This window comes from Pongo pygmaeus, chromosome 2, assembly GCF_028885625.2.
Source record: "Pongo pygmaeus isolate AG05252 chromosome 2, NHGRI_mPonPyg2-v2.0_pri, whole genome shotgun sequence".
Taxonomy (NCBI): Eukaryota; Metazoa; Chordata; class Mammalia; order Primates; family Hominidae; genus Pongo; species Pongo pygmaeus.
The window spans coordinates 206,724,682-206,751,112 of record NC_085930.1 but is presented as its reverse complement, the minus strand read 5'-3'; the positions used below and the strand labels follow the sequence as shown (position 1 = coordinate 206,751,112).

General features: G+C 43.9%; 1 protein-coding gene across 1 annotated transcript in view; it reads left to right on the top strand.

The window, feature by feature from the left end:
* RNF168 (ring finger protein 168) overlaps positions 1-14,484 on the top strand; it is a 37,620-nt gene extending 23,136 nt beyond the window's left edge. The window contains exons 5-6 of the mRNA XM_054480494.2: positions 8,089-8,170; positions 10,647-14,484. Of these exons, the coding sequence (XP_054336469.1) occupies positions 8,089-8,170; positions 10,647-11,600 (1,036 nt within the window). The 3' untranslated portion in view covers positions 11,601-14,484. The remainder of the gene's footprint in view (positions 1-8,088; positions 8,171-10,646) is intronic.
* The last annotated feature ends 11,947 nt before the right edge of the window (positions 14,485-26,431 follow it).

The following is a 26,431-nucleotide window of genomic DNA, read 5'->3' as shown; positions in this document are numbered from 1 at the left end:
GAGAATGTTAAATGAGGGAGGTACTATTTTAAAAAAAAAAAAAAAGGTGACAATATCAGTGTCGCCAGTACTCATAATGTGCAAAGTAAAAATGAAGAGAAAACCGCTAAAATGCAGAAGTATTTCATATTGATACAATATTCTGCTTAAGGCTATAACTCATGAATCTTCATATATCTAAATATATACTTTGAAATAAAAATAAAAAATTACCAGAAATACAAGAAAAAACGAAGGATTTAAAAGCAAAAATTGGGAAACTGATGGATTAAAGTTGTAACTATTAAAAACAGATAAAGTGTGTTTTCTAGAATATATGAAAACTCTTATAACTCAACAACAGAAGACAATTAAAAACTAGACAAAGGGACTTGAGTAGACATTTTCCCCATGATGTACAAATGGCCAATAAGTACACGAAAATATGTTTAACATCATTAGTTATTAGGGAAATGCATATCAAAACCACAGTGCGATAGCATTTCATACCCATTAGGATGGCTATAATCCACAAAAAGGGAAAATAATAAGTAATAAGTGTTGACAAAGATGTGGAGAAATTGGAATCCTTGCGCATTGCTTGGTAGGAATGTAAAGTGGTATCGTGGCTGCAGAAAACAGTTGGTGATTCCTCGAAAAGTTAAACAGAATTTGCATATGACCCAGCAATTCCACTCCTAGGTATGTACCCAAAAGAATTGAAAGCAGGTATTCAAACAAATACTTGTACATGAATATTTGTGTCAACATTATTCAAATAACCAAAAGGTAGAAACAACCCAAATGTCCATTAACAAATGAATGGGTAAACAAAATGTGGCATTCCATTTTATGTGAATTACACCTCAATTCAAAAGTTTAAAAATGAGTAACAGGATTATATAGTTTTAAAATTAAGAAAAATTTCTAAACAACTTGTTGATTAAAGAGTAAATTTTGGGCCGGGCGCAGTGGCTCAAGTCTGTAATCCCAGCACTTTGGGAGGCCGAGGCGGGCGGATCACAAAGGTCAGGAGATCGAGACCATCCTGGTGAACACTGTGAAACCACATCTCTACTAAAAATACAAAAAAATTAGCTGGGCGTGGTGGCAGGCGCCTGTAGTCCCAGCTACTCGGGAGGCTGAGGCAGGAGAATCGCGTGAACCCGGGAGGCGGAGCTTGCAGTGAGCTGAGATCACGCTACTGCACTCCAGCCTGGGTGACAGAGCGAGACTCCATCTCAAAAAAAAAAAAAAGTAAATTTTGTTGGAAATACAGAACTGAAAATATGCATGAAAACTGGTATGTGGCTAAAGTGGTATTTAGAAGGCTTTACATGCTGTATCAGAAAAGAAGAAAGGGCAGCCAGGTATTGTGGCACGTACCTGTAATCCCAGCTACGTGGGAGGCTGAGGCAGGAGGATTGCTTAAGCCCAGGGAGGTTGAGTTTGGGACCAGCTTGGACAGCATAGCAAGATCCTGTCTCTAAAAAAAAAAAAAAAAGCCAGGGACAGTGCCTCATGCCTAGAATCCCAGCACTTTGGGAGGCTGAGGTCAGATGGTAGGATTGCTTGAGGCCAGGAGGAGTTCAAGACCAGCCTGGGCAACATAGTAAGACCCTGTCTCTACACAAAATAAAAAAATTAGCCGAACGCAGTGGCACATGCCTGTAACCCCAGCCACTTGGGAGGCTGAGGTAGGAGAATTGCCTGAGCCCAGGAGGTCGAAGCTGCAGTGAGCTATGATCATGTCTCAAAAAAGAAAGAAAACAGCAGCTGAAAACGTATTTAAAAGGACAATTCCAGGAATACATTGCTGGTTTAATGGTAGAAAATGAATCAATGCAAGTTATTCCATTAGCTGTATAAATATGAAATACGCGAGATGATAAGTCTTAACGAAGTGGTAACAGAAGGAAACTTTCTTAACCTGTTGGAGGATATCTGCCAAAATCTTACATCACATATACTTCATAGTGGAACATCGAAATTATTTCCTTTTTTTTTTTTTCCAGACAGTCTTTCTTGCCCTGTCACCCAGGCTAGAGCACAGTGGTGCGATCATGGCCCACTGCAACCTCAAACTCCTGGGTACAAGTGATCCTCCCGCCTGGGCCTCCCAAAGTGCCTGGATTACAGGAGTGAGCCGCCACGCCCAGCCATTCCCCTTTTAAGGTCAGGAAAACACAAGGGTGGCCTGCTACTCTCCACCTGTATTCAGACTCATGCTGCAGATTTTAGTCTGCACAATAACACAATAAAAGGAGATAAAACATATCAGCCTGGAAAGGAAGGAAAAAGCAGCTATCATTCTTCAGAGGCAGTATAATTATCTATGTAGAAAACCCAAAACGTCAGAGGTACATTTTTAGAATGAAGAGTTTAGCAAGGTTGCCAGATATAAAATCTGTACAAAAAGTCAATTGTAAAATGTAACTTTAAAAATACTCTGTCGATAGTAGTATCAGAAAATAAAAGTACTTAGAAATAAATGTATTAAAATCTGAGCCAAGCATGGTGGCTCACGCCTATAATCCCAGCACTTCGGGAGACCGAGGTAAGAGGATTGCTTGAGCCCAGGAGTTCAAGACGAGCCTGGGCCGCATAGGGAGACCCTGTCTCTTAAAAAAAAATTAAAAAATTAACCAGGCATGATGACGCACACCTGTAGTCGCAGCTACTCAGGTGGCTGAGGCAGGAGGATCACTTGAGCCTGGGAGGTTACGGCTGCAGTGAGGTGTGATTTTACCACTGCACTCCAGCCTGGGCAACAGACAAGACCATGTCTCAGAAAAATAAAAATCTGTAAGACCCATGGAGAAAATTGTATTATATTAAATATACAATATTCATGGGTTAGAAGATGCCTAATGCTACAAAATGGTCAGATCTCCTCAAACTAATCTATAGAGTCAGTGCAATTCAAATCAGAATTCCAACTTTTCAAATTTTTTTTTTTGAGACGGAGTCTCGCTCAGAATCACACAATACTAATCAATAAAGTGTTTAGAGATGCAAAAGTGTGGTAAATCTGTTTTAAAAAGTAAGATATAAGAAACTCAGGATAGTATGAGGTGGGAGATCACGAGGCCCCATAGGAGACTTTAAAACCAATGATTTCTTTTCCCTTCAACCAAGTAATAAGCGTATGGGCTTTCATGGTAATATAAACTTTTAAACTTTTTAGAAGAATAACACTTTTTTTGTTCTGTTTTTAATGGACCACAGAGCAGCAAACACATATTTTAAAGTGCACCACCAGTCTTCGGCACCATAAGACAGGGTAAAAAAGAAAAAGTAAAAAATTTAAATTTAAAGAGACGGTATACCAATCCTAAGTATACTTTCTGGTGAATTTTTGTGTGTGTATAAACCACCCTCCAGATGAAGACAGGGAATATTTACAAAGGTTTGCTCGTGCCCTTTCCAGTCAGTGTCCCCCTCTTCGTAACCGTGCTGTACTGTGATTCTTACACGTATTGTATGACTGTTCTCTCATAAACTTTGTTTTCATGAGGCAGACTTGGAAAGATCTTAAGACATTAGTGAAAAAAGCAAATCACAAGCTGGGAGCAGTAGCTCACGCATGTAATCCTAGCACTTTGGGAGGGTGAGGCAGGTGGATCACTTGAGGTCAGGAGTTCAAAACCAGCCTGGCCAACATGGTGAAACCCCGTTTCTACTAAAAATACAAAAAAATTAGCCAGGCGTGGTGGCGGGCACCTGTAATCCCGCTACTGGGGAGGCTGAGCCAGGAGAATTGCTTGAACCTGGGAGGCGGAGGTTGCAGTAAGCCGAGGTCACACCACTGCACTCCAGCCTGGGCGATACTCCGTCTCAAAAAAAAAAAACAGCATGAGGCTGGGTGTGTTGGTTCATACCTGCAATCCCAGCACTTTGGGAGGCCAAGGCAGGTGGATCACTTGAGCCTAGGAATTTGAGACCAGCCTGGGCAACATGCGGAAACCCTGTCTCTACAAAAAATAACAAAAATTAGCCGGGCGTGGTGTGCCTGTGGTGTCAGATGTTTGGGAGGCTGAGGTGGCAGGATCACTTGAGCCTGGGAGGTCAAGGCTACAGTGAGCTATGATGGTGCTACTGCACTTCAGCCTTGGTGACAGAGCAAGACCCTGCCTTAAAAAAATAATGAAGCCAGGCACGGTGGCTCACACCTGTAATCCCAGCACTTTGGGAGGCTGAGGTGGGTGGATCACCTGAGGTCAGGAGTTCAAGACCAGCCTGGCCAATATGGCGAAACCCCATCTCTACTAAAAATACAAAAATTAGCCAGATGTGGTGGCGAACACCCGTAATCCCAGCTACTTGGGAGGCTGAGGCAGAGAGAATTGCTTAAAACCCAGGAGGTGGAGGTTGCAGTGAGCTGAGATTGTACCACTGCACTCCAACCTGGGCAATAGAGTGAGACTCCGTCTCAAAATAAATAAATAAATAAAATAATGGCCAGGCGCGGTGGCTCACACCTGTAATCCTAACACTTTGGGAAGCCTGAGGTCAGGAGTTCAAGACCAGCCTGGCTATCCTGTCTCTATCAAAAACACAAAAATTCGCTGGGCATGGTGGTGCAAGCCTATAATCCCAGCTACTCGGGAGGCTGAGGCAGGAGAGTTGCTTAAACCCAGGAGGCGGAGGTTGCAACGAGCAGAGGTCGTGCCATTGTACTTCAGCCTGGTCGACAGAGCGAGACTTTGTCCCCCAAAAAATAAAATAAATAAAATAAAACAAATCAAAAAGTGTGTATTTCATAGAAATCATATTTTTAAAAAATTGATTACATATGTTAAAAGGAAAACCTTAGACAAATTAACAAGAGTTTAATTGAGCAAAGGACAGTTCACAAATTGGGCAGCCTCTCGACCTGGAGCAGGCTGAGAGAGACTCCAGTGGAGCCACATGTTGGAAGAAGATTAACGGACAGAAAAGGGAACGTGATGTATGGAAAGCAGAAATGAGGTGCAGAAACAGCCAGAGTGGTTACAGTTTGGCATTTGCCTTATTTGAACATGATTTGAACAGTTGGCCCCCTTCGGCCAAAGCTTGGTGACTGGCACAAGAGTAGTTTGCAGGCTGTTTACACCTCCATTTAGGCTGTAGTTCACTATATACAGAGAAATCTTTGGGCTGAACTTAAAATATGTAAGGAGGCAGCTTTAGGGTAAACTTAATTTAAAACGTAAAAGAAAGCAAATGGGAATGGATCCCAGAAATTCAGACTCAAGGAAAAAAGAAAAAAAAAAAGTTCTTAAAACCTGAGAAGGGAAAGGGTTGATGACATATATTTCCTATATTTCTGTTTTGTTTAAGAGACAGGGTCTCACTGTTACCCAGGCCATAGTGGCAAGAAAATAGCTCACTGCAGCCTCAAACTCTTGGGCTCAAGCGATCCTCCCGCCTCAGCCTCCAGAGTAGCTGGGACTATAGGCACACACCATTATATCCAGCTAATTTTTCTTTTTAATTTTTTGTAGAGATGGGTCTTGCTGTGTTGTCCAGTTTTCGGATTCCTGGCCTCAAGCGATCCTCCCACCTCAGCCTCCCAAAGTGTTAGCGTTACAGGCATGAACCACCACGGCCAGTTCCGCTTATTTTCAGAATGAGCATGTATTCATACATTACTTGGTTATTATAAATAAGGAATATCCAAGAGAGTTAATGAATCTTCAAGTGATTCTGTTGGGTAAATAATAACATTTTGTTCTCTGCTTATGAACGTCGAAACAGCTGTTTTAACAGTGATACTTTGGTACTGGTATACTTGGTAAGTAGTGGTCCAGCATCGGCATTGCCAGAAAGAATTCTTCGGCCTAAAGAAACTAAATGAGACGACGCTTCTTTTCAACTGAAAATTTGGTTCTTGTTCTTCTAAGTTTACAGAGTAAATATACAGATTGATATAACCAAATATATGGGTTAGGTACTCTTGTTTGCCCATAAGGAATATTCATTAGTTCTTTATATGAGATCTTTGTTTAGGTTTGATTGTTCCATATGCTACTTGTTGGTGCTTTTGACACAGTGTAACTTATGGATTTGTGTATTATTTATAGTCACTTTTTTTTTCTTTAATTCTAAAAGCAATAGCTAGCTGCTCTTTGAAAATCACCCAAAGTTACCACCAATTGGAGACAACCAACATTTTGGGAAATTTCTGCCATTTGTAAACATAGTTATATGCGTGTTTGGATATTTTACAATTTTTAAACTATACCTACCATCTTGTAGCCTGCCTTTTCTATTTCCCATTCTTTTATAACATTTTCCATTCTATTAAAAATGTAGTGTTTTCAGTGGCAAACAGCCTGTTATATTGAAGATTCTTAGAAATGTAAAGATATGACCAGGCGCAGTGGCTCACGCCTGTAATCCCAACACTTAGGGAGGCCGAGGCAGGCGGATCACCTGAGGTCAAGAGATTGAGACCATCCAGGCCAACGTGGTGAAACCCCGTCTCTATTAAAAATACAAAAATTAGCCGGGCGTGGTGGCAGGCGCCTGTAGTCCCAGCTACTCAGGAGGCTGAGGCAGGAGAATCACTTGAACCCGGGAGGCAGAGGTTGCAGTGAGCCGAGATCATGTCACGGCACTCCAGCCTGGCGACAGAGCGAGACTCTGTCTCAAAAAAAAAAAAAAGAAATGTAAAGATATGTGTTTCTAAGAAGAGAGTTGAGGGCCAGGCACGGTGGCTCACGCATGTTATCCCAGCACTTTGGGAGGCCAAAGCAGGCAGATCACCTGAGGTCAGGACTTCGAGACCAGCCTGGCCAACATGGTGAAACCCCGTCTCTACTAAAAATACAAAAATTAGCTGGGCGTGGTGGCACACGCCTGTAATCCCAACTACTCAGGAGGCTGAGGCAGGAGAATCACTTGAACCTGGGAGGTGAAGGTTGCAGTGAGCCGAGATTGCACCAATGCACTCCAGCCTGGGTGACAGAGCAAGACTCTGTCTCAGAAAAAAAAAAAAGAGAGTTGATATAAAAGTATATATGATAACGTCTCTATACCAGAATAGTAAGGAATTTAATCATGGACTTTTTCCCAATAGTAGAAATTTAAAATGTAGTGAACAGCCAACATTTCCAGCATAAAGAGGAAACTAACAACATATCCTTTCTCCTGGTTTAAAGCATCATTTTCATTACTTTTGGGAAGACTATAGAGTCTTGCATTGTTTTGATGCTATCAGCTTTTTTAAGCTTTTTTCAAGAATTAAGAAATATTTATGCCGGGTGCAGTGGCTCACGGCTGTAATCCCAGCACTTTGGGAGGCTGAGGCAGGCGGATCACCTGAGGGTCAGGAGTTCGAGACCAGCCTGACCAACATGGTGAAACCCGTCTCTACTAAAAATACAAAAATTAGCCAGGCATGGTGGCAGGCGCCTGTAATCCCAGCTACTCAGGAGGCTAAGGCAGGAAAATCACTTAAACCCGGGAGGCGGAGGTTGCAGTGAGCTGAGATCGTGCCACTGCTCTCCAGCCTGGGCGACAGAGGGAGACTCTGTCTCAAAAAAAAAAAAAGAAAAAAAGAAAAAAAAAGAAAAGAAAAAAAAATAGCCGGGCTCAGTGGCTCACGCCTGTAATCCCAGCACTTTGGGAGGCCGAGGCGGGTGGATCACGAGGTCAGGAGATCGAGACCATCCTGGCTAACACGGTGAAACCCCGTCTCTACTAAAAATACAAAAAATTAGCCGGGCGTGTTGGCGGGCGCCTGTAGTCTCAGCTACTCGGGAGGCTGAGGCAGGAGAATGGCGGGAACCCGGGAGGCGAAGCTTGCAGTGAGCTGAGATCGCGCCACTGCACTCCAGCCTGGGCGACAGAGCGAGACTCCGTCTCAAAAAAAAAAAAAGAAAAAGAAAAATATTTAGATTTGACTTTAACTTCCTCTTCTGTTTTTCACTAAAATATCAATACTCAACCATTTAAGTTTTGTCCTGGAATTGACCAAAATATCTGAAGCACGGAAATGAAATACAGTCTGATAAATCAGCCAAGCAGCAAACCAGACAACCTTCGGTATAAATAGCTTTATTATGTTGGGTATATACCACCTGTCTTTGAAAGCATTCAAACTTTGGTAAACTTTTCTTTCAGGTATTTGACACCTAAATCTCAGTTTGGGTCAGCCTCACACTCTGAAGCTGTACAAGAAGTCAGGAAAAACTCCGTATCTAAGGTATGTTGATACTGAAGATGTTCTGAGTTTTGCTAGTTTATTAATGCTATAGATTAGTGCTATCCATAGTTTTCTACCTTTTAACAAATGCCACCATATTTAATCACACACCCTTTCTGAGTCATCTTAGGCTGACCTAGAGAAAAAGCACTTTTTCTTTAAAGGAAACTACAATTTTTAAAATAAACATACTATAAAAAGCAAATCTACCTTAAAAAGCAAAGTTTTTTTCTAAGAGAAAACTTTTTCTCTAGAATAAAACCGCCTTTGCGGTTAGTACGGTCTGTGTCACAGCTTCTCAGCTCTGCTGGTGTAGTGTGAAAGCATCTATAGATAATATGTAAACACATCAGCTTGAATGCATTCAAGTAAAACTTTGTTTACAAAAACAGGCAGGAGGCTGGATTTTTCCATGAGCCGTAGATTACTGATCCTTGACCTACGTAATCCAAACTCACAAAACTGAATAGGTTATACCTGGCACCAGCTTCACTTAGAATATTAAAAGATAGAGCCGGATGTGGTGGCTCGTGCCTGTAATCCCAGCACTTTGGGAGACTGAGGCAGGCGGATCATCTGAGGTCGGGAGTTCAAGACCAGCTTGACCAACATGGAGAAACTCCATCTCTACTGAAAATACAAAATTAGCTGGGCGTGGTGGTGCATGCCTGTAATCCCAGCCACTCAGGAGGCTGAGGCAGGAGAATTGCTTGAACCTGGGAGGTGGAGGTTGTGGTGAGCTGAGATCGTGCCATCGCACTTCAGCCTGGGCAACAAGAGCGAAACTCTGTTTCAAAAAAAGAAAAAAAAGAAAGAATATTACAAGATGGGAGGCCAAGCACGGTGGCTCATGCCTGTAATCCCGGCATGTTGGGAGGCTGAGGCAGGTGGAAAGTTGGGAGTTCGAGACCAGCCTGGCCAACGTGGTGAAACCCCATCTCTACTAAAAATACCAAAAAAAAATTTAGCCAGGTGTGGCATATTACCTGTAGTCCCTGCTACTCAGGAGGCTGAGGCAGGAGTATTGCTTGAACCCAGAAGGCAGAGGTTGCAGTGAGCTGAGATCGTGCCATTGCACTCCAGCCTGGATGACAGAGTAAGACTCCACCTCAAAAAAAAAAAAAAAAAAAAAAAAGAATATTACAAGATGAGAAAAAGTGTGCTAGTAAGGCAGCATCAGGCACGTGTGTTCAGCAGGAGTCCTCAGCAGCAGAGCTCCAAGGTGATAGCCTGGAAAAAGACCGCACAAGTGAGTGTATTAACTACTTTGAGGCCGCATGCCCTGTAAGGGTCAATTATTTCTTGTAACAAACAATGGGTGTAGCTTCCAGGGGTCTTGGTAAGAAGTATACCCAGTCAAGTTACTTACAGAGGTAACTTAGAGAAGTCCCAAGCTTTGTCTTCCAAACACTAGGTGTTTTTTTTGTTTGTTTTATTTTTTTGAGAGAGAATCCGTCGTCCAGGCTGGAGTACAGTGGATGCTCGGTGCATCCTCAGCTTCCCTGGTAGCTGGGACTACAGGCTTATACCCCCAAGCCTGGCTAATTTTTGTATTTTTAGTAGAGATGGGGTTTCATCATGTTGGTCAGGCTGGTCTCAAACTCCTGACCTCAGGTGATCCGCCTGCCTCAGCCTCCCGAAGTGCTGTGATTACAGGCATGAGCCACCGTGCCCGGCCATGTTACAGATATCTTTAAATATCATTTATACTTATCTCTACGTTGATATTAGACTGCAGTTGTGCCTTGTGGCAAAACAGAGTGGGTGTACTGCATCAGAGATGACACAGATAATTAGATATTATGAGTTACTAGACTGGCTGATAGATTTTATTATTTAGTGTATTATAGATGCACATTATTACATCACATTTTTTGAACCTTTTAATGATTGTGTTACAATATAAATTGTTCCTTTTGTAAAGCTACTATGTATCTTAATTTTTTAGTTAAAAACATTATTCTCAGAAGTGGTCTGTAAGCTTCACCTAAATGCCAAAAGGAGGGTCCACGGTAGAGAAAAGGGTTAAAAACCCCTATGCTGCCAGACCTTTGTAAGGTGAAAGGAGGTCAGGTCCTGATACCAGCTATTGGCCATATTTGGAATCTAGTCTGTGGGTTTTAATCTGTAGGTTTTCATGGGAGTGAAAATGAAGTAATAGCTTAATCTAAATTTGCCCATGAAATAAAAATACTATTAAGAATAAATATACACCTACTTGGGAGGCTGAGGCAGGAGAATCACTTGAACCTGGGAGGTGAAGGTTTCAGTGAGCTGAGATCACGCCACTGCAGTCCAGCCTGGGCGACAGAGAAAGACTCTGTCTGGAAAAAAAAGAAAAGAAAGAAAGAAATATACCTTATTAGTAATAATAATGTATAGTGACAGTTCAGCTATAGTATCAGTGTAATTAGACTTAGATCTTATGATTTGATATTTTCCCCTGGTTCACTCAGTCTTTTTCTGTTTTCTACAGGACTTTGACAGTAGTGATAGGAAAAGCCCAACAGGGCAAGACACAGAAATAGAAGATATGCCAACACTTTCTCCACAGATATCCCTTGGAATTGGAGAACAAGGTGCAGATTCTTCAATAGAGTCCCCTATGCCATGGTTATGTGCCTGTGGTGCCGAATGGTACCATGAAGGAAACGTCAAAACCAGACCAAGCCATCGTGGGAAAGAGTTATGTGTCTTAAGTCACGAGCGACCTAAAACCAGAGTTCCCTACTCGAAAGAAACTGCAGTTATGCCTTGTGCCAGAACAGAAAGTGGGTGCGCCCCCACATCAGGGGTGACACAGACAAATGGAAACAACACAGGTGAGACAGAAAATGAAGAGTCGTGCCTACTGATCAGTAAGGATATTTCCAAAAGAAAAAACCAAGAATCTTCCTTTGAAGCAGTCAAGGATCCATGCTTTTCTGCAAAAAGAAGAAAAATGTCCCCCGAATCTTCCCCAGATCAAGAGGAAACAGAAATAAATTTTACCCAAAAACTGATAGATTTGGAGCATCTACTGTTTGAGAGACATAAACAAGAAGAACAGGACAGGTTATTGGCATTACAACTTCAGAAGGAGGTGGATAAAGAGGAAATGGTGCCAAACCGGCAAAAAGGATCCCCAGATGGGTATCACTTACGCGCTACATCCTCCCCTCCAGACAAAGTGCTAAATGGACAGAGGAGGAATCCCAAAGATGGGAACTTCAGAAGGCAAACTCATACAGAGCATCCAACACCAGAGAGAGGCTCAAGGGATGAAAATAGGCAACTGTCTTTAAAGATGCAGTTGAAGCAGTCAGTTAGTAGAAGAAAGATGCCAAGTTCTACTAGAGATCACTGTAAGGTATCCAAAAGTGCTCACTCCCTCCAGCCTAGCATTTCACAGAAAAGTGTTTTTCAGATGTTTCGGAGATGCACAAAGTAAGGCCTAGTAAAGGGAGTGCTTTGTGATCTAGTAAAGCTGGATTGTGAAGCTTTTTCCTGTCATGGAATCTTCATCCACGTGTCATTCATGCTGCTCTCTAGGCACACTCATTGTCCTTAATAAAGGTCTGTGTGATTGTAAGGACTGCATAGACACATGAGCTTCTGCACAGCTCAGCGGTAAGCAGGGGTCCCCTGTCGTTTCCTTTCTTAATAACAGATGTGTATTAAGCTTTACAATTCTTATAGATATCTTAAGCTTTGGCCAACTCCAGGAAATCTTCAAGTGCCATTGTCTTTCCAAAAAATGCATGTTTTATGGCCTTTGCTCACCTTTTTGTCATGACTGGTAATCAAAGCAAGATTATACTATTCTGAGTGATTAAGGAGCCCATGCAGGGTTTAAAATCCATTTTCTTGCTATTGTCCAATGTTTACAGAGTACTCAAAAGGTTTTCCTAAGGTAATCTAATTTCCATCTCCAATTTAATTCAATTTTCAGCATTGTAGCATTTCCTTTGGTGTTTTTTCTTTTTTAGACGGAGTTTCAAAATTTGGATTCATATTCATATGTGAGAAATCCCAGATTTTTTTTTTTTTTTGAGACGGAGTCTTGCTCTGTCATCCAGGCTGGAGTGCGATGGCACGATCTCAGCTCACTGCAACCTCTGCCTTCTGAGTTCAAGCGATTCTCCTGCCTCAGCCTCCTGAGTAGCTGGGATCACAGGCATGTGCCACTACACCCAGCTAATTTTTTTTTTTTTTTTTTTGTATTTTTAGTAGAGATGGGATTTCACCATGTTGGCCAGGCTGGTCTTGAACTCCTGATGTCAGGTGATCCACCTGCTTCGGCCTCCCAGAGTGCTGGGATTATAGGCGTGAGCCACCATGCCCGGCCTGTTTCCTTTGCTTTAAAGTGGATTTGAATCAGTGTTAAATCAGAAAATCAGGGTTTTCTAGGAAATTGGGAATTAGTTGCCAGAAAGGAAACTGGACTATGCAGAAGGAGTTAAGAGCTGGGATGAGGCTGGATGGGGTGACTGACAGTCCGGATCATTGAAACTGATTGGGTCGTCAGAAACTGGTCCAGATGAGGATGAGGCTGGATGGGGTGACTGACAGTCTGGATCATTGAAACTGATTGGATCGTCAGAAACGGGTCCAGATGAGGATGAGGCTGGATGGGGTGACTGACAGTCCGGATCATTGAAACTGATTGGGTGGTCAGAAACTGGTCCAGATGAGAATGAGGCTGGATGGGGTGACTGACATTCCGGATCACTGAAACTGGTCCACCATGACGCAGCAGGGGCAGTTTGGCAGAGCATCCTCTTCCCTTGTCCTTGTGAAAGAACACAGGAAACATTTGGGTTTTACAGCTTTTCACACCCTACTATCAGGCATCAGAATCAAAATTAGTTACTAAATTGGGTGAATTTTTGGAAACCTGCGTTTCTGTTCATCTGCTATTCCAGAAAAAAATGGGAATGTATTACAGGAGAGTTACCTCACAGTATCTTATGTTGTGGAACCTGAAACGTAACCATGTGTTTTCTTATATGATCATTTGTGTTGATACTGCTTTTATTTGAGTTTATGAACAGAAATAGAAAGTATGGTGCTTGGGTTTTGCCCTTTCTTACTCCTGAAAGTTAAATCAGAAGACACTGATTTCATTTTGTGAAATTTAGCTCAGAGACGATTGATCTTTTGTTTCATTAATATGAACGACTATTAGTAAAAAAATAGCTTTAGCAGCATTTCTGCTGATATCTAGTAATCTATTCTTTTAATGTGAAAATACGATAAAATGTCCTGGAGCTAATTCTAGCTTAAATTTGCCAGTATTTCTGTATGTCATTAAGTTTTTTTCCTCTAAGTTTGGTAATAGAAATTTTGTTAATCTTTGCATACTTGATGGCATCTATGTCAATGCTGATTGGTTAATTATAAATTCTGTGCTAATTTAAAACAATTTGCCTCTTAAGGTGATTGCCCTCTGAGTAACAATTGTAGTTAAATGAAGTATAGTTTGCAACTATACTATCACATTGGTCGTTAAGTAAAAATAAATAAACTAACCAAATTTGTCTAAGACAGGCTAAGATCAATCTTCTCATCAAATCAGTTTTTCTCTAAGAGTAATTTCACTTTAAGTTTTAGGGTGGACATTCTTGAATGCCTCAAATTAAAAGTTATCTATTTAATCTTCGTGGAATAGTCTGTGACCAAAAAGGAGGGTGTGATATATTCAGGTGTAAATATATCAAAGTGGCCCGGTCGGGCAGCGTCCGCATCTGCACCACCTAAGAACTTGTTTAAAATGCAAATTAGTGGATTCTACCCCAGAGTTAGGGAACCAGGAACTCTGAGGATTGGGTTGACCCATCTGTTTTAACAAGCCCTCCAGGTAAATATGATACATGTAAGGCTTCCTCTCTTCTCTGGGGGCTGCACCTGGGCCTGTTGAGAAAGGACGATTGTGTAAACAGGGTCAAAGAGTAGGGGACCAAAAGTGCACTGCCGCGGCATCAGCGGTTGGTGGTAGAGCGAAGTCTTGAGTGTTGAAGGAGAAAAGACAGTTGGATGGGTGCGTCCGCTTTTGCTGGGGTCAGAATGTGCTAGAGGAGAGGTAATTGCGTTAGAAATGATCAAGGTCAGATTACCAGAAGCAGGGAGAATCCCCAGGCAGGGGATTTAGGTGTAAATATATCACATATATGGTGTGATATATTTGGGATTTATATATTCAGCTAATTCTCTGTGAAGAAGTCTTCCTGACTAAAATTGGTTTCAAGATAAACTAATTTCTCTGTTAGTATTTCTACTCTGCCTACCATGTATGCCTTTTTGTTAGAAACTAATAAATGTATCAGTCACTAGCATGCACTGGTCCTTTTTCCTCTCATTTTTGTGGAAAGGATATGCAAACATTGAATTTCTCGGGGAGTACTAAGGCTGTGCAGAGGCTGAGAATCTGAAAAATAAAATATTAAAAATAAAAATGGATTATTATGTGTGTTTTACCACAACTTAAAAATATGTAAAAATCAGCTACATAAAAATTAAAAGTTCTGCATAACAAAAACTACCATCAAGGGAAATTGGAAGCTGTGGCAAACTTGGGAAGAAGTAGTTGCAATTCATCACAAAGAGCTAATTTCTTTTTTTCTTTTTTTTTTTTTCAGACGGAGTCTCGCTCTGTTGTCCAGGCTGGAGTGCAGTGGCGCGATCTTGGCTCACTGCAAGCTCCACCTCCCAGGTTCACGCCATTCTGCTTCAACCTCCCAAGTAGCTGGGACTACAGGCGCCCGCCACCATGCCCGGCTAATTTTTTGTATTTTTAGTAGAGACGGGGTTTCACCGTGTTTGCCAGGATGGTCTGGATCTCCTGACCTCATGATCTGCCCGCCTTGGCCTCCCAAAGTGCTGGGATTACAGGTGTGAGCCACTGCGCCCGGCCTAATTTCCTTTATATAAAGTATCCTCCAGTTCATTAAGAAAAGACCAATAACTCGGCCGGGCATGGTGGCTCACACCCGTAATCCCAGCACTTTGGGGAGGCCGAGGCGGGCAGATCACCTGAGGTCAGGAGTTTGAAACCAGCCTGGCCAACATGGGAAAACCCTGTCTCTACTAAACATACAAAAATTAGCTGGGCGTGGTGGCGCGTGCTTGTAATCCCAGCTACTCGGGAGGCTGAAGCAGAGAATTGCTTGAACCCAGGAGGCGGAAGTTGCAGTGAGCCAAGATTGCGCCACTGCACTCCAGCCTGGGTGACAGAGTAAGACTTCGTCTCAGAAAAAAAAAAAAGCAAAAAAGAAGTCCTCAATAGGAAAACCAGAAATGCTTATGTTCCCAAGAAACATCATTCACAAGAAAGTAACTATAACTGGTTCTTAAATATTAGGTGAAAAGATGCATAATATTATGCTAATACTCATAAGTTTGTTCATCCTTCAGATTAGCAAAGAATAAGGTTTTTTTTTTTTTTTATCTTGGTAAGAGTGCGAGGAACTAGGCATTCTTATACATTGCTTGGTATGAGTAGATAATTGAAAATCTCTGTGGAGGTAAGTTTGACTATTCTAGGAATTTCTTAAGGCTGTCTTCACATGTATGCAGAATGACATGTACGAGAAATTTTTGGCTGGGCGTGCTTGCTCATGCCTGTCTCAAAAAAAAAATAAAAATAAGCCGGGTATGGTGATGTGTGCCTCAAAAAAAAAAAAAAAAAGGTCAGGGCGGCGGGCACGGTGGCTCATGCCTTGTAATGCCAACAACTTTGGGAGGCCGAGGCAGGTAGATCACCTGAGGTCAGGAGTTTGAGACCAGCCTGGCCCACGTGGAGAAATCCCATCTCTACTAAAAATACAAAAATTAGGTGGGTGTGGTGGCGGGTGCCTGTAGTCCCAGCTACTGGGGAGGCTGAGGCACAAAAATCACTTGAACCCAGGAGGCAGAGGTTGCAGTGAGCCGAGATCGTGCCATTGCACCCCAGACTGGGCAACAGAGCAAGACTCCATCTCAAAAAAAAAAAAAAAGTCTTTATAGGAAGTCTGTGATGTTGTTTTTCATAACTCCAACCCACCCCCAAAATCAGGGTGAATACCCAGAAAACACCTTGAGAAGGGAGTATGGGGCTGGACTCAGTGGCTCACACCTGTAATCCTAACACTTAGTGAGGCTGAGGCGGGCAGATCACTTGAGGTGAGGAATTTGAGACCGGCCTGGCCAACATGGTGAAACCCTGTCTCTACAAAAAGTAGAAAAATTAACCAGTTGTGGTGGTGCACGCCTGTGGTCCCAGCTGCTCAAGAGGCTGAGGTGGGAGGGTTGCTTGAGTCCCGGAGGTCAGGGCTTCAATGAACCAAGATTGCACCACTGCACTCCAGCCTAGATGATAGAGTGAGACCCTGTCTCGAAAAAGATTTTATTTGTTGTAGTTTTTTTTGTTTGTTTGTTTTGTTTTTTGAGATAGTGTGTCGCTCTGTCTCTCTGGCCCCCCCCAAAATTTTGAAAGCAAAATGTAGGGCCGGGCGCGGCGGCTCACGCCTGTCATCTCGGTACTTTGGGAGGCTGAGGCAGGTGGATCACCTGAGGTCAGGAGCTTGAGACCAGCCTGGCCAACATGGTGAAACCCCGTCTCTACTAAAAATTCAAAAAAATTAGCTGGGCATGGTGGCGGGCGCCTGTAATCCCAGCTACTCAGGAGGCTGAGGCAGGACAATTGCTTGAACCCAGGAGGAGGTTGCAGTGTGCCCAGATCGTGCCACTGCACTCCAGACTGGGCGACAGAACAAGACTCTGTCCCAAAAAAAAAAAAAAAAAGTAGCCGGGCGCAGTGGCTCACGCCTGTAATCCCAGCACTTTGGGAGGCCGAGGCAGGCAGATCACGAGGTCAAGAGATCGAGACCATCCTAGCCAACATGGTGAAACCCCATCTCTACTAAAAATACAAAAATTAGCTGGGGGTGGTGGCGGGCACCTGTAGTCCCAGCTACTCAGGAGGCTGAGGCAGGAGAATCGTTTGAACCCAGGAGGCGGAGGTGGCAGTGAGCCGAGATCGCGCCACTGCACTCCAGCCTGGCAACAGAGCAAGACTCCGGCTCAAAAAAAAAAAAAAAGTAAAAGAGGCCTGGTGTGGTGGCTTATGCCTGTAATCCCAGCACTTTGAGAGACTGAGGTGGGCAAATTGCTAGAGCTCAGGAGTTCGAGACCAGCCTTGAGCAACATGGTGAAACCCCCTTCTCTATGAAAAACACCAAGTGTGGTGCACGCTTGTAGTCCCAGCTACATGGGAGGCTGAGGTGGAGGATCGCTTGAGCCTGGGAGGCGGAGGTTACAGTGAGCTGAAATTCTAAGATTGTACCACTGCACTCCAGCCTGGGTGACAGTGAGACCCGGTCTCAAAAAAAAAAAAAAAAGAAGGAAGGAGAGAGAGAAAGAAAAAAAAAAAAAGGAAAAAGAAAGGAAAATAGCATTGTGAGGAATTTTTGACTTATTTAGCTTTAGTGAACTATTTTAAAAATATTTGAAAAACAAAACGCTTTTCAGATTGGATTGCAGGACATTTACAATCCTGTGAACAATGGGAGAAGCCAGATAAAAATATAAAATTACTTAAAAGCATTAGTGAGCTGCTAAGACAATGAGGGCCAAAGGGGCTAAGATTCTGGAGAGGGGAGACCTAAAATGCAAACTGATGTTTGCAACCACTTTTTTCCCTGCTAGTCTGAGCTACTTTGTAAGATAAGGCTGGGCAACGTGGCTCATGCCTTTAATACCAGCACTTCGGGAGGCTGAGGCAGGAGGATCACTTGAGTCCAGGAGTTAAAGACCAACCTGGGCAATACAATGAGAATCCAACTCTACCAAAACTTTAAAAATTAGCCAGGTATGGTGGTGCGTGCCTGGAGTTCCAGCTACTTGGAAGGCTGAGGTGGGAGGATTGCTCAAGCCCAGGGGTTTGAAACCAGCTTGGGCAACATAGTGAGACCTTGTCTCTACAGAAAGAAAAGAAAAAAAAATTAGCTAGGCATGGTGGCTTCAGCCTGTAGTCCCAGCCACTTGGGAGGCTAAAGCAGGAGGATCACTTGAGCCTGGGAGGTCAAGGCTGCACTTCAGCCTGGGCAACAGAGTGTGAGAGTATCTCAAAAAAAAAAAAAACCAAACCAAAAAGGAAATTGAACTATAGGATCCGTAGCTTTTTTTTTTTTTTTGAGAGACAGGGTCTTACTCTGTTCCCCAGGCTGGAGTGCAGTGGTGCAATCATAGCTCACTGTGACTTCCAACTCCTGGACTCCAGCAGTCCTTCTGCCTCAGCCTCCCAAGTGGAAAGGTTGCTGGGACTACAGGAACATGCCACAACACCCTGCTAATTCAAACAATTTGTTTTGGTAGAGATGGGGGTCTCACTGTGTTGCCCAGGCTGGTCTTGAACTCCTGGCTGCAAGCAATCCTCCCGCCTCGGCTTCCCAAAGCATTGGGATGACAGGTGTGAGCCACCATGCCTGGCAGGCCCAGTGACTGACGTGAGTTTGAGAATCAAAACAGTCATGTCATGCAGGAGGGAAAAAATAAAATAATTTTCTTTTTAACGTGGTCTCTACTTGTGTGACCTTGCGGGAGCTAGTTAGCTTTCATTACCTCACTTTTAAATTTGTAATGAGGCTGGGGGTGGTGGCTCACACCTGTAATCCCAGAACACTGGGAGGCCGAGGCGGGTGGATCACCTGAGGTCAAGAGTTTGAGACCAGCCTGACCAACATGCTGAAACCCTGTCTCTACTAAAAATACAAATACTAGCTGGGTGTGGTGGTGCACGCCTGTAATCCCAGCTACTCAGGAGGCTGAGGCAGGAGAATCACTTGAACCTGGGAGGCAGAAGTTGCAAAAGCAGAGATGGCACCACTGCTCCAGCCCGGGCGACAAAGTGCGAGTCTGTCTTAAAAAAAAAAAAAAAAAAAAAAAAGATTGTAATGAATATCATAATGTAACCACCAGAGTGGCTATGGTAAGTGTAGAGCAGCTGGCATGGCCCTCAGAAAAATAATCCTTAAAAAGTGACAGTTCCTTCCTTCTGGCTCTTCTCCGCCCCCACTGCTCTGCCAGCCCCACTTTTTTCTTGGAAGAGTCTCACTTCTTGGAGTCATCCAGTGACTATGCCGCCGTAAGTCCCCAGATACGGCATCCAGTAAATTGCAGTGATCTGTCTTCTGATGAAGCCTCCACTTACCTCTTCTCTGCCAGATGTATCCTGGGTCACAAGAGACCTTGGCTCCAGAAGAAACTGATTCTCAGAAATACCTTGTGACTTACTCAAGTTCTCATACTAGCTCTGCATATGTGGTGTGGATAAAAATTTGGAAAACACACTAAAAACTTGGAGATATTAAAAAGGCAGGATCATGCAGGTGCAAAGTAATCCCACCTGTAATCACGACATTTTGGGAGGCCGAGCTGGGAGGATTGCCTAAGCCCAGGAATTCGAGACCAGCTTGGGCAACATGTCGAAACCCCATCTCTATTATATTAAAAAATTTAGTTATTTTTTAAAGACACGATCCATCTGGAAGGACATACAAGAAAAATAAGACTGCAGAGTTCAGCCTGTATTGTAGGAGAGTTGAGTCTGTATTGTGGGAGAGTTGAGTCTGTATTGTGGGAGAGTTGAGTCTGTATTGTAGGAGAATTGAGTCTATTGTGGGAGAGTTGAGTCTGTATTGTAGGGGAGTTGAGTCTGTATTGTGGGAGAGTTGAGTCTGTATTGTAGGGGAGTTGAGTCTGTATTGTGGGAGAGTTGAGTCTGTATTGTAGGGGAGTTGAGTCTGTATTGTGGGAGAGTTGAGCGTGTATTGAGGAGAGTTGTATTTTATTTTTACCCATTTCTTCCTGTGTAAAAGTTATAATAAATAATCATAACTTTAAATTTTGAGTCTGATTTTTTTCTGGAATATTTTGCCTGGTTTTGGCAGGATTTGTAACATGGACCCTGAGTTCAATGTGAGTTGGGGGTGACCTTGACTTTTGTGGTGTCAGGCTGCTACAATTAGGCTTCATCCCTAAAGCTTGAATTCAGAAGTCTCTCTCGGGGAGGGATCATAAATTGAGTCTGTCTGTCCATACTTTCTTTTTTCTTTTCTTTTTTTCTTCAGACAGACTCTTGCTCTGTCTCCCAGGCTGGAGTGCAGTGGCGCCATCTTGGCTCACTGCAACCTCCACCTCCTGGGTTCAAGTGATTCTCCTGCCTCAGCCTCCAGAGTAGCTGGGACTACGGGCATGCACGACCACGCCTGGCTAATGTTTGTATTTTTAGTAGAGATGGGGTTTCACCATCTTGGCCAGGCTGGTCTTGAACACCTGACCTCAGGTGATCCACCTGCCTCGGCCTCCCAAAGTGCTGAGATTACAGGTGTGAGCCACTGCGCCCGGCCCCTGTCCATACTTTCCATCATTGCCCTCCATGTCTTAAGGCTCATGAAACGTTCAGTTGTCTCTTTTTACCTCAGGTTAGACTGACTCACTGTGGACTTCCTGAGTTGCAGGATGAGAAGGAGAGCTCATGCTGGTTATAACTGGGCATACTGATCAGGATCTCGTTGAGAAAAGAGAAATCACAATAAAGATTTCAGCAGAGGGTATTCAGTAGAGGGAATTGGTTACACAGGTTTTGGAGCAAAAGAGAACACTGAGATCACCCAAGGATGATAAGCGGAGGAAGTGGCAGCTGAGAAACTGAAGGGAAGGGTTTCGATCACTAGAATGTAGGAGTTGAGGGTTGGGGTAGGTGGACCCCGCAGACCCTGCAGAATTGTGCAGATCTCTGAGGAGAAAATACCTCCCAGCTGCTGCTGCTACCTCTGAAATGTCCCAGTGAGTCTACTTCTAGAAGAGCTGGAATAATTTGGAGGCTGGAGTCAACTGGCACTGCTGGGCAACACGGACTAGAGGAACAAAGAAGAAAGAAGCATCCTTGGCCGGGTGCGGTGGCTCACGCCTGTAAACCCAGCACTATGGGAGGCCAAGGGCGGGGTGGGCAGCTCACTAGGTCAGGAGTTCAAGACCAGCCTGGCCAACATGGTGAAACCCCGTCTCTACTAAAAATACAATAAATTAGCCAGTGTGGTGGTGCACGCCTGTAATCCCACCTATTCAGGAGGCTGAGGCAGGAGAATCGCTTGAACCTGGGGGACGGAAGTTGCAGTGAGCCGAGACCATGCCACTGCACTCCAGCCTGGGTGATGCAACAGGACTCCGTCTCAAAAAAAAAAAAAAAAAAAAAGTAGCCCCCTTTTCCTTTCCTCCTTCCTAGAACCGCTTATTGATAGAACTTTACAAGAAGCCAACTGGCAAAGGAGTCTGGGCAAATGGTTTTTGTATCAGCAGAGTTTAGAATGGCAGGTTTGACGCTACAAGATAAGAGGGGGAAAGAAAACACACCAGAGATATTATCCTTTAATAGATTCTGGACTAAGGTGTCTTGAAATGTCTAAGGCAAAACCTATAACGCTCCTATCTAGACAAGATGGATTAGTATGTGTGGAAAAATGGTGCTTATCCACAAATTCCTAGGAGAAGTTAAGCCTCATGAAGGATCTATGGGAGAAAACTGGAGAACCTTTATTTTCATTTATTTTATTTTATGTTTTTGAGATGGAGTCGTGCTTTGCTTTGTCACCCAGGCTGGAGTGCAGTGGCATGACCTCGGCTCACTGCAACCTCTGCCTTCCGGGTTCAAGCGATTCTCCTGCCTCAGCCTCCCGAGTAGCTGGGACTACAGGCGCCCGCCACCATGCCTAGTTAATTTTGTATTTTTAGTAGAGACGGGGTTCTGCCATGTTGGCCAGGCTGGTCTTGAACTCCTGACCTCAGGTGATCCGCCCGCCTTGGCCTCCCAAAGTGTTGGGATTACCGGCGTGAGCCACCGTGCCCGGCTGCCTGGAGAACCTTTAAGTACCTATAGAAAACACTTCCAATTCTTTAGTTTTTTGTTGTTGTTGTTTTGATTATGTCCAGAGCTGATGATTCAGAGAATAAGGTTGTGTTTGCCATCCCCATACACAAATGGGTGGTCACCTAAAGCGACCATTGTCCCATTTTCCTACACCCCTACAAGCCCTACAAATCCCACAATGCCTCACCTACCAGGTGAACCCTCTTTGAAACTTCCTCTGTAGGAAATTAAGCCCTCAGACATCATCACTAAATTCCCAGAGCTCCTAGAAGGATACAATCCAGAAATAATAGAACACCAGGATAAGATTTGATCATTTTTTTTCCCCAGGCTGGAGTGCAGTGGTGCAATCTCGGCCCACTGCAACCTCTGCCTCCTAGATTCAAGCGATTGTCCTGCATCAGCCTCCCGAGTAGCTGGGATTACAGGCGCAAGCCACCATGCCTGGCTAATTTTTGTATTTTTAGTAGACATGGGATTTCATCATATTGGCCAGGCTGGTCTTGAACTACTTACCTCAGGTGATCCACCCACCTCAGCTTCCCAAAGTGCTGGGATTACAGGCGTGAGCCACTGTGCCCAGCCTGATCTGTCTATTAAAAGGAGGGCATTTGCCAGGCGCAGTGGCTCACGCCTGTAATCCCAGCACTTTGGGAGGCCGAGGCAGGCAGATCACGAGGTCAAGAGATCGAGACCATCCTGGCCAACATGGTGAAACCCCCGTCTCTAGTAAAAATACAAAAATTAGCCAGGCGTGGTGGCAGGTGCCTGTAGTCCCAGCTACTCGGGAGGCTGAGGCAGGAGAATGGCGTGAACCCGGGAGGCGGAGCTTGCAGTGAACCGAGATCATGGCACTGCACTCCAGCCTGGGCGACAGAGCAAGACTCCATCTCAAAAAAAAAAAAAAAAAAAAGGAGGGCATTGGAAGTAATTAAAAATAGATCATAATGAAGTAACTCTCCAGAGTAAACCTACATTACAACAAATCAAGAGAGAGGAGTTGTGTAACAATCCTAGCAAGAGGCACTGAGATGATATTAAATCAACTTGGTTTTAACATGAGAGAGAACCTTTCCACCCACAAAGAGCTCGAGGTGCTATAATTTGTACAACACTATTATCAGTTTATTGACTTGAAAACAGTGCTTAAAAATCTCAGAATCTCAAGAATAACTTCTGGAAAAGCATCTTATAAACAACAACAAAAAAAGAATTGATTCCTTCTACTGGCAAATGCTTAGAAAACTTATTTTAAATCTTTTATTTGGATAAAGCTAAAAATTACATGAATTTAACTAGTTTGATTTTAGAAGAATTTAACTTTTTAAACTAATAGTACTTTTTGTTTTTTACTTGCCAAGCATTGGGCACAAACCAGTGGTACTTTTTAAAGCATGATCTTAAAAACAAATTTTCCTTTGGGGCTGAGAAGAATAGGTCACAGTCTGAAAAAAAGATGAGGGCTAATTATCTCAGACTTAGGTCTTTAGAGGAAGAAGTAGCAATTTTAATGTTACGTAATAGCAAAAGCCCTAAGTTTCTAAGGCAACCAAAAAGGTTCTGAACTAACCACTGCTCTTTTCTTTGGCTCTAAAAAATCATTCGTGGCCAGGCCTGGTGGCTCACGGCTGTAATCGCAGCACTTTGGGAGGCCGAGGCAGGCAGATCACCTGAGGTCAGGAGTTCGAGGCCAGCATGGCCAACATGGAGAAACCCTGTCTCTACTAAAAATACAAAATTAGCCAGGCATGGTGGTGCACACCTGTAATCCTGGCTATTCGGGAGGCTGAGGCAGGAGAATCGCTTGAACCCGGGAGGCAGAGGTTGTAGTGAGCTGAGATCACACCACTGCACTCCAGCCTGGGCGACAGACCAAAACCTCAGTTTCAAAAAAAAAGAAAGAAAGAGAAAACATTTATTATGAATGGGATTGAGGTTAGGTTTTTTTTCCCCAGTGTTCTGAGCCATTTGTAATTATTTGAGTTCTTTCCCTATTTTTCTATTGGTTTATTGGTTGTTTTCTTCTCAATTTCTAGGGGCCTTTTTTTTTTTTTTTTTTAACAGGATGTTGCTGTTTCCCAGGCTGGAGTGCAGTGGCGTGATCATAGCTCGCTACTCCAGGCTGGAGTGCAGTGGCGTGATCATAGCTCGCTACAGCCTTGATCCCCTGGACTCAAGCGATCCTTCTACATCAGCCTCCCTATTAGCTAGGACTACATGAGTGAGCAACAATAACTGGCTGAAATTTTTTTCTTTGGCACGGTGGGTGGTAGAGACAGGGTCTCACTACGTTGCCCAGACTCTTCTCCAACTCCTTGCCTCAAGCAGTCCTACCACATCGGCCTCCCAAAGTGCTGGAATTGTGAGGGTGGGCCACTGTCCCCAACCTTAGGTGGTCTTTGTATATTAGGAAGATTGACCCTTTCTATATAATGAGTTACAGAAACATTTCCAAATGCAAATCAGAGTTCCCACACTCCTAGGAAAAGACACATTGTTCTATAGCTGTGCCAACAAGTAACCACTAGAACAGTTTAGAAATCTATCGCATCAGTCAGGGACAACTTGGTTCATTGACTACACCTCTGAAAACCAACAATCATTGACAGCCTCATATTTTGAAAGTCAGCTCATGGCTGGGCATGGTGTCTCACGCCTGTAATCCCAGAAGTTTGGGAGGCCCAGGTGGGCGGATCACCTGAGGTTGGGAGTTCAAGACCAGCCTGACCAACATGGAGAAACCCCATCTCTATTAAAAATACAAAATTAGCCAGGTGTGGAGGTGCGTGCCTGTGATCCCAGCTACTCGGGAGGCTGAGACAGGAGAATCAGTTGAACCCAGGAGGTGGAGGTTGCAGTGAGCCAAGATCACGCCATTGCACTCCACCCCAACCTGGGCAACAAGAGTGAAACTCTGTCTCAAAAAAAAAAAAAAGAAAGAAAGAAAGTCAGCTCATATTAGTGATTTCATACCAGAAAATGCAGTTCTTTTTTTTTTTTTTTTTTTTTTTTTGAGATGGAGTCTCACTCTGTCGCCCAAGCTAGAGTGCAGCAGCACGATCTCGGCTCACTGCAACCTCTTCCTCCCAGGTTCAAGTGATTCTCCTGCCTCAGCCTCCCAAGTAGCTGGGACTACAGGCATGTGCCACCATGCCCAGCTAATTTTTGTATTTTTAGTAGAGATGGAGTTTCACCACGTTGGCCAGTCTGGTCTCAAACTCCTGACAGGTGATCTGCCTGCCTCGGCCTCCCAAAGTGCTGGGATTACAGGTGTGAGCCACCGCGCCCAGCTGTCAAGGGAGTTCTTGCTTGACAGCGCTAGCTTTCCTAGTCTCCGTTGAGAGTAAGCAGGACAGTGGCTAATGAGATTTGCAGAGAGAGACAGTAGAGACACTTCTTTGGATTCCTCTGGTTTACATTTTTCTTATGGCAGCCACTACTACAGCAACCAGTTCTTTCTTCTAGTTTTTTTAGAGAAAAGGTATCCCTCTGTTGCCCAGGCTGGAGTGCCATGACGTGATCTCGTCTCACTGCAACCTCAAACTCCTGGGTCAAATGATCCTCCCACCTCAGCCTCCTAAGTGGCTGAGACCACAGCCATGCACTACCATGCCCAGCTAATTTTAAAAAAAATAATGGTAGAGACAAGATCTCCCTATATTGGTCGGGCGCGGTGGCTCATGCCTGTAATCCCAGCACTTTGGGAGGCCAAGGCGAGTGGATTGCCTGAGCTCAGGAGTTCAAAACCACCCTGGGCAACATGATGAAACCCCATCTTTACTAAAATACAAAAAAATTAGCCAGGCATGGCAGCAAGAGCCTGTAATCCCAGCTACTCAGGAGGCAAAGGTGGGAGAATCACTTGAGACTGGGAGGCGGAGGTTGTAGTGAGCCGAGATCACGCTACTGCACTCCAGCTTGGGCAACAGAGTGAGACTCTGTCTCAAAAAAAAAAAAAAAAAAAAAAAATCTCCCTATATTGCTCACGGTGATCTCAAACTCCTAGGCTCAAGCAATCCTCCTACCTCAGCCTCCCAAAGTGCTGGGATTACAGGCGGGAGCCACTGGGCCTGGCCTATAGCACCCAGTTCTCACTGGACTCTCAACAGCTTCTGTGGTTGCCACCGCATAGCACCTGACCTCAAGCCTGTGCCATGTGTCAGGTCTGGGATGATTTTACCCTACTCACAAGCTAATAAGTTAGCCTGTTACTGCTTCATGAGTGTTGGCAGAAGACATCAAATTCCTGGTACGAGAAAAAGGACTTTATTACTCATGGCACAGCAAGCAGCAGGAGTATCATGTTTGTGTCAGTTCTCCTTGCCAAGGAGATGAGAGCGTGGCAGTACTTAAAGGAAACTCATTCTTGGATAGCT